General features: G+C 31.7%; 1 protein-coding gene across 3 annotated transcripts in view; it reads right to left on the minus strand.

The window, feature by feature from the left end:
- Positions 1–3,527: 3,527 nt before the first annotated feature.
- LOC106478515 (protein transport protein Sec24A-like) overlaps positions 3,528–8,327 on the minus strand; it is a 55,684-nt gene continuing 50,884 nt past the window's right edge. For all 3 annotated transcript variants that reach the window (XM_022382132.1, XM_013939064.2, XM_022382131.1), the window contains exon 24: positions 3,528–7,419. In XM_022382132.1, the coding sequence (XP_022237840.1) occupies positions 7,305–7,419 (115 nt within the window). In that variant the 3' untranslated portion in view covers positions 3,528–7,304. The remainder of the gene's footprint in view (positions 7,420–8,327) is intronic.

Consider the following 8,327-nt stretch of genomic DNA (forward strand, 5'->3'; position numbering starts at 1 on the left):
CAAAACGTAACTCTGCTTAATAATATCTTAACTGTTTTAATTTATAAAACCAATACAGTGGTGTAGGAAACGTGGGAGCGGGATCTCCCGCTTTTCAATCTGTCCCAGTAAACATGCATTAAAAATAGGAAATTTTCTCTCAGGAAAAGCAGGAGAATACATAAAATTTAATCTAGAACCCAAGAGCTTCCAAGGCCCTAAGGCGAGCCATGGACAACTGCCCGCTTCGCTCGATCAAATAAACCTTGGAATCCTCCATTTTTAATTTTCCACCTACACCACTGCAATATAACTGTAAGGATATTTGTAAGATTCTCGGCCACCTTGCAGGAAACAGGCACATCGACCTATACTTTTTTCATTATTAGAAAAGAGGGCGTAAGATGTTTTATAAGAAATGGGTAATTCAACCCTACTCAAGCATTTATTATTATACCTGATAAAAACATTCACTTGTTACCATAAGTGTTACATTCTCGGCCACCTATAGAAAATTTAACTCAATACTCTCACTTTTTTATAACTCGTAGTTTAAATATGAAATTCTCTATCATTGAACAGAAAAATATATTCTGCGATCCTCATATTTCATAGTGTTAGAGACGTGGCATGAAACATACTACAGTACATGTGAAATATTTATACTGTTTTTGTTGCCGTTAGGGTATACCTGCGATTCTCGGCCGCCTAGTGGGAAAATGAGTGTAACAAACATTAACTTTCGATGCTCAGTAAAACTGTATGAAGTTTCTAATAATTAAAACCCAAGGATACGATTGTTATCGACGCTATATAGTTTATAAGCTGTTCTCTGAATCAACGCTAATTGCTGAAAAGATTATCACGTCTGTCATTAGATCTTTGTTGGTCATGTGTGGCATTGTGTTGACTGGTTGGTCGTTTTAACCCTAAAACATTATTATGAAATATTTTGTTTTGTTGAATTTGCGCAAAGCTGCACGAGGGCTATCTGAGCTAGCTGTTCGTAATTTAGTAGTGATAGACCAGTGGGAAGGCAACTGGTCAACTCCACCCATCACCAGCTCTTTATCAACGAAAAGTAGGATTGACCGTCACATTATAATGCTGCTACAGCTGAAAGGGTAAACACGTTCAGTGACGGGATTCTAACCCGCGACCCACAGATTACGAGTCAAGCGTCTTAACCACCATGCCATACAATCTAACATACTAACTACATTATATTATGCACACTATTTAATAAATGGATTTCTAAGAGATGAGACTGTTGAAACGGTCGCTAGGAACCGATCCTCCTCGTACACCACATGAATTATGGAAACCACAAGGGAGGAGTGGTGTGGTTTGGACTTGACAGGATTACAACGGAGTTTATTGCAAAGTAAATTATGCTGTAGGGCTATTGTCAAAGTGGATGTCTTCAGATGGAGCATGATGGGACGAGGTGACGTGGTATGGCTCCAAAATCGTTTTAATATAACGTACTAAACTTCTGTATTATCGAGTGCAAAAAAGTAGAATTCACAAATTGTCACTCTGACATGAAACATTTATTTGATTCTAGGATTTTTTTTCAATTTTATAGTGGGCTAAATGTTACTTCTCACTGAAGCATTATTGTTAAATAAGTTTACCTCCTCTAATGTTTCAAAATTTGGGATTAAAATAGCTAATGCATTTTCATTTATTCTTCGTCACTATCTGACTACGTCTTGTATTTTATTATATTCCGTACAGCTCAAGCATAACCTCATAAATTTGTTTGTCGCTATTTTTGTCTGTATTAAGAATAACTGAAGTATGACCTGAGGAAATAAAATACAGCATTTTACCCCGCAAATAATTTTATTAACTTTCCAAACTATTTAAACATCAAATGCTAATATACTGCTCAAAGAAAAATTACATATTCCCTACAGTGTAAAAAAACAACATTCAATTTAATAAGGACTTAATACTTAATAGTATACGTTGATTTCTTTTGTAGTCCATAACAACTATTAACCAATCAATTTGAATTAAAAAGTTGCTGGGCAATCATTTCTTTATATTATTCCACGAAAGTTAATTATAAAGATACGCGTATATCAATATTTTTCTGTATAGGCATTCAGCAATCACTAAACTCATGTAGAAAGTGCCGTTACTCTGCCCAGAATTACTTCTCATGCAGTAAATTTCAAATCGTCACTTGTTTCTATTAGAGAATTATCTCAATATACCAGAGAACTGGTGTGCGTCGACAGTTATATTAAGAACTATCTCAATATACCAGAGAACTGGTGTGCGTCGAAAGTTATATTAAGAACTATCTCAATATACCAGAGAACTGGTGTGCGTCGAAAGTTATATTAAGAACTATCTCAATATACCAGAAAACTGGTGTGCGTCAACAGTTATATTAAGAAGTGTAATTACTCCTCTGAAATTCGTTTATGGCATCAAGTATAGTGGCACAACTTGTGTTTGTTTGCTTGTTTCGGATATTCGCGCGAAGCTACGCAAAGACTATCTGCACTACTAACCCAATGACTTGTAACTGACAGACTATAGACAAAGTAGCTAGTCAAGAGCATACACACCAAAATTTCTGCTACTTACAAGCGATATTTTGGGCTAACAAGACGCAAACCATAGACCCTCAGGTCCATAGTCCAAGATGATAACCAATGGGCCACGCACTGCTCACTAAGTGGAATCAAATAATGTTGTGTAGGTATGAACCGTGCAATCCTTGTTTCGCACATTTAACGAGTTAGTAGATATGTTGAGTTGACACACCATAAAAGTAGTTTTCTTTCCTGATATAAGACAGGAAATTTTTAAGATGGTCAACTTTTTATTATGAATTCAAACTATAGCCCTATACAAAAATATTACTATAGAGTTTTTGATAAACTATATTAATCTTAATGGCAAATAGGCAAATTTAACGGTGGTTAAATGTTTTTGAGTAAATCACTAGGGCTAAATTAAACCTTCAAAATGTAATGCATTTTTGAGATACGACATCTTATAATAGTTTAATTTTTCTCGCAGAAGATAGACAGCATAAGTATTTTCAGAATGTCTCGTTTGTTATTAATTTCGCGCACCGATAGATGGCTCTAGATATTTTATGGTGTGATATTTACAGAAATGTCGTGTTATGACAGTTCTGAGGAATTCATTTGGAAACAATCCGAGGTCACGTTTTGATGTGATAATCTTATGTTGCGCGATTGAACTAGGTTTGTTTTGAATTTCGCGAAAAGCTGCACGAGAGCTATCTGCACTAGCTGTCCCTAATTTAGCAGTGAAATACCACCCACCGCCATATCTTGGGCTACTTTTTTTAAACCAACGAATAGTGGGAATGACCGTCACATCATAATGCTTCCACGGTTGAAAGGGCGAGCATTTTTGGACCCGCAAGTTGCGAGTCGAGGTCCCTAACTACCTGACCATGTTCAGAATGTCATTTAACCTTTTTGAAATTAAGAATACAATGACATTTTTAACAAGCCATAATCTTGTAATCTTTCCGTAAAAACGATTATCAAATAGTGGTAAAATGTCTTTATAATTATCTATGTTAATAACACACTGCAAATTTGCTATTATCAATTGATCATCAAGATTCTGTAAAACGAGTTGAACATTTTTACTGAAATCAACAAGGCTTAACCGTTCATAATTTGGATATTTATCACAGCACAAAGTGGACAAATTTGAAGACGTTGTTTTTCTTTAAAAGTTTCACCTGTTTATATTCGTGAATAGCTACACAAGGGATATCTGCTCTAGTCGTCCCTATTTTTGAACTAAGACTATCAAAGAAGGCAGTAAATAGCATTCACTGACAATTCTAACTTGGGCTACTCAAATTCAAAACTGGACTTGACTATCACTCTCATATTTTTTCTTTTATATTTGGCAACGGAATACAAAACATAGACCTTCATAACTACAGTACCGGTACACTAATCATTATTCCACGCCCGACCCATTTCTAAAAGGACACCAAATATTAACTCTGGATAATTAATGAAATGTTTAATTTTTTCACACTTTATAATCCAACTTAATTTTTGTAGAAGGTTGTAAAGATTAAACTAAAAAACCATTAAGACTTAATCTTTCAAAAACGTGAGGTCATACGGAGCTTTTTATAATTCATAATCCAACCAGTCTTAATCACACGAGGTAGATAAATTTTAAAGAAATCCTATGTGATAACGAATTACTTTTTGAACATAACCCAATTAATTGTTTTTATTTCAGTCATCATTTCATCAGTGTGGCTTCATAATGGTTAGTACTATAAGAACCCGTAGCCCAATAAATATTTCTGGCAAAACATATAGAAGTTTAAAATATGTGAAATTTTTACCATAAAAAAAAACACCAAGACTAATCCTAATATTTCTGGCAGAAGAAAAGCAACTTCTTCCAAACGATCAGAATTTTCACGAAAACTACTAATTCTTAACCTTTCAACAAACTGAATAAATAGTGATTTTTGTATCATTATACACTTATTCTCTCTCACTGCCAAGAAAAAGCTTGATAAACTTTTGCTGGAAATACCAATGTTTAACCCTTTGAAAAGTTCGCTATAACCCAGTTTAATTTGGAAAACAGAAGTAAGCTTTCTAAATTTTCAAAATAATGCTTACATTATAAATTAAACTTATAAGGACAGGTTTTCTAAGGACCCATTTAATCTTAAACAGTCATTAAGCAGAATTGAAGACACAAACATTTTCACAAAAACACTAGGGTTGTAAGCCTCAAAGTTTTCAAAAAACTATTTACATGTTAATTTTTCTGGAAGAAGATGGCCAAATGTTTCCTAGAAAACGGCAAGGTTTAAAATTTTAGAAGTTCAAGGAGATAAAGTATTATTTGATAAACAATCACCATATTTATCCTAAAGCTGAGTACATAATGAATTTTCTGAAAAACTACAACACAGTTAATCTTTCTGAAAATGGCCAAAACTGAGCATTATCAACATATTCCCCAAATATCTATCTCTTAAAATTTTATAATATGTTTTTCAACGTATGTATAACCCATTAATTTCCTTTTGGCTAGTTGTCTGACAGAAGAATGGTAAATTTAATGGTTGTCAAAATCATTAAATAACAACACCCAAGCTTAACCTTTTTACATAATTAAAGATCTGATGGAATTCTGATTTAATCTTTATCAGAAGAATTGAATTTCTTCACAATAAAACACCAAACCAACCCTTATGATATCTGATGAGTTTATTGCACTTAACAGGTAACCAACCAAAAATTTCTGGCACTTGAAATGGTCAAATTTATCATTAAGATGCCAAGACTTAAGTCTCTGATAAATTTTATGAGATTACGTTTTGTTACCCTAGAAGCACCCTAGCATTTCTGTGACAAGAACTAACAAAGTGAAAATTTTATAAATAGTTTTAATAAGCCATAATAAACCTAATTATTCTAGCAGAAGATAAACAAAATTGATGGTGATAACATTACAATAAAACATTGAGTTCTATGAAATTCTTATGATAGATTTCATATTATATATTCCACAGCAGACTAAATATTTTAAGAAAAAAAAGCAAAATTTGAAGAAGATCAAACATTTTTAACTAAAACAACCAAAATGTAATTCTTTGGAAATATGTATTTTTCTTATGACAGTTTAGGTAACCTTGCTGACAAGAAATACAGTAAATCACACTATCCCTTTCCACTTTAAATGTTTAAATATTTTGAATGATAATCCTATTTCAAAGAAATATATATAAATTTCAAAATTAATACTAAAATATCCTAGGAAAATGAATTACTTTAAATTACAAATTAATAACACTTTACTCAATAATAGATATGGTATTTATAAGAAATAACTGAATTTTGTGAAAACATCTCTAAGTTTTCCATTTTTTCTTCTTTACATTGTTCAATTCCATATTATTTGAAGTATAATATAATATTATCTTAAGTATGAGATCTGAACTATTATACTTTACATCACTGTAAGTTTTAGTTCGTAGACAAGTATGTTACTTTTAGTATTTTTAATCTTCAAAGCTTCTTAATCTTTTTATTGAAATATCAAGAGAGTTTTACCTTTTACAGATTAATAGTGTTCTTTTTATAAAACATTGGTTCTATGAACATGCTCAAGACACAAGATTAACTGCATGGTAACTGTGATTATAAAGTTACTTTAAACAATCCTAATTTTTATTTAGTTTACCAATACAAATAATAATGAAAGAAACTTTCACATGCTTATAAAGCATACAAGCACCTACATTACTATGAGACTATAAACTTGCATGATAGTTACATCAGTTATAAGTTGTTAGATAAAATGTCTAGATATGAGTGGATGATGTAACATATGATTTTAACATGAAAACATCCATAAGATCCCCCAATTATTTTTAGAGCAATATTAAATACCCATTTAAATATGCCAGATCATACCATTTATAAAATAATATTCTAAGAATATGGAGTAAAAGTATCTTAATCTATAGTTTTTTTGCTATTATACTAGCATTTCTTTATCTTTACCTTTAGACAACATGCCTATATAAAGCCACAAAACAAGAGCACGAAACATTAAAGATTTCTATTTAAAGAAAAGCAACTTTTATTATTATTAAAACATACTTCTGGCCAATAAATATTTTTAAACCTTTGCATTCAAATATATCAAATTAATTGTGATAGCACAGCAACAAGGCTTAGCAAAATAGCTGTCATCACTTTACTCAAAAGACAAACTAAAGAGAAGACTGATAGCTCACCAAATATACATGCTTTAAGCACAACTATTCAGTTTAATGTTTTCCATGATATAGCTACATTTGAAATTGAGTTTCTATTCCAATTTTACCCATCAATCAAGTAGTTTCTCATATTACTTCCTAATGTTCAAATGGCATAAGTTTTACTGTTATCTTCTTCATCTCCGAGTCCTTTCATTATGCTCAGGTATCATTTTTCTCTTAGTTTTCTTTCCTACAATTGAAAATTTCATTTTTATGTTTTTATAGGAATATATTCACAAACACGAGTGTTAACATCATATTTCACCAACTTTTATACAGATAGAAAATTTCTCGAATGTTCTCACTTGCTCAAACATATGTTTTTACCTCACACATATGGAGTGTTTGGATGCTTTATATTTAAACACAGTGAAAATTAACAATGTCAGCACCTAAAAATCTTTTTTTTTAAGATCAGTTCCTGCAAACTAATCCCACTGTGAAACACGTTCTTTCACAACAAAAGTGAAATGTTCTTGAATACACTATAAGTTTTAGTTTCTAAAATTCATTTAGAAACCTGTTGCTTCAAGTGTTGCAGAAATTCATAGTAGGAAAAGGCTGACTCAGACCTATCATCCACCATATGTTGAAGAAATCTGTACTTCTCCTTACTGTCTTCCCTGGATAACAAAAAAATTTAAATCAAACATTCTGACTGACAAAAGGCAGGTCATTCAAGCTTTTGTATTTAGACATTAATGATTAAAAGTTCAATATTTTATCCTAATATTTTTGTCAACTAATAGCAATTACTTTAAAATAAGAAAACTTTCAAACATTTCCAAAATGTATTTTCTAAGAGACTTTCAAATCAAGAACCAAAAGCTTCCCAGAATATGTATAATTTATTCTACACACAAAAACTTTTCCATGCTGTACGACATGTGAAGAATTTTATAATCTTTGTACTGAATAATTTATGATGCTTCAATTATTTTACAAAAATGTCATTTCAGAATTCACTATAAGGGATTATATAACATCTCCAACATGTTTTCAGTGCTCAGCTATTAATTTGGGTTTCTTACTTCAATTATGTGAATAACTAGAAATATAGGCTTTTTTATTATCAACATAACCACAGTGAAAAAATGTGAACCATTTTCTACTTTTACTTTATTATACATTGTACATTTAATAAGTGCTAAATTTATGCTTAAAAAAAATTAAAAGTATGTCACTATTTATAAGTAAATAAATATTTATACTTAAAGAATGAACTACCTATCCTCTACTATATCTCTGAAATTGGGTACGTGCAATTATGGTTTATAAACTTGATCTGAAAGGTGACTCATGATAAATTAGACTTATAATACCCTAGGGCAGTGTTTCCCAGACTATGAGTCGCGACCCACTGGTGGGTCGCAAGCGGAATGTTAGTGGGTCGTAAAAAGTTATACTAGAATTATACATTAGCTTCGATTAAACACAGTCTGTCAAGATAGTTTAAGACTCGGGCTTTCATTGTCAGGCTGTTATTGTATCAAGCAGTATGTTGTTTTGACGAGCTTAACGAATCAGGGTT

The sequence above is a fragment of the Limulus polyphemus genome, unplaced genomic scaffold (assembly GCF_000517525.1).
Source record: "Limulus polyphemus unplaced genomic scaffold, Limulus_polyphemus-2.1.2 Scaffold219, whole genome shotgun sequence".
Taxonomy (NCBI): domain Eukaryota; kingdom Metazoa; phylum Arthropoda; class Merostomata; order Xiphosura; family Limulidae; genus Limulus; species Limulus polyphemus.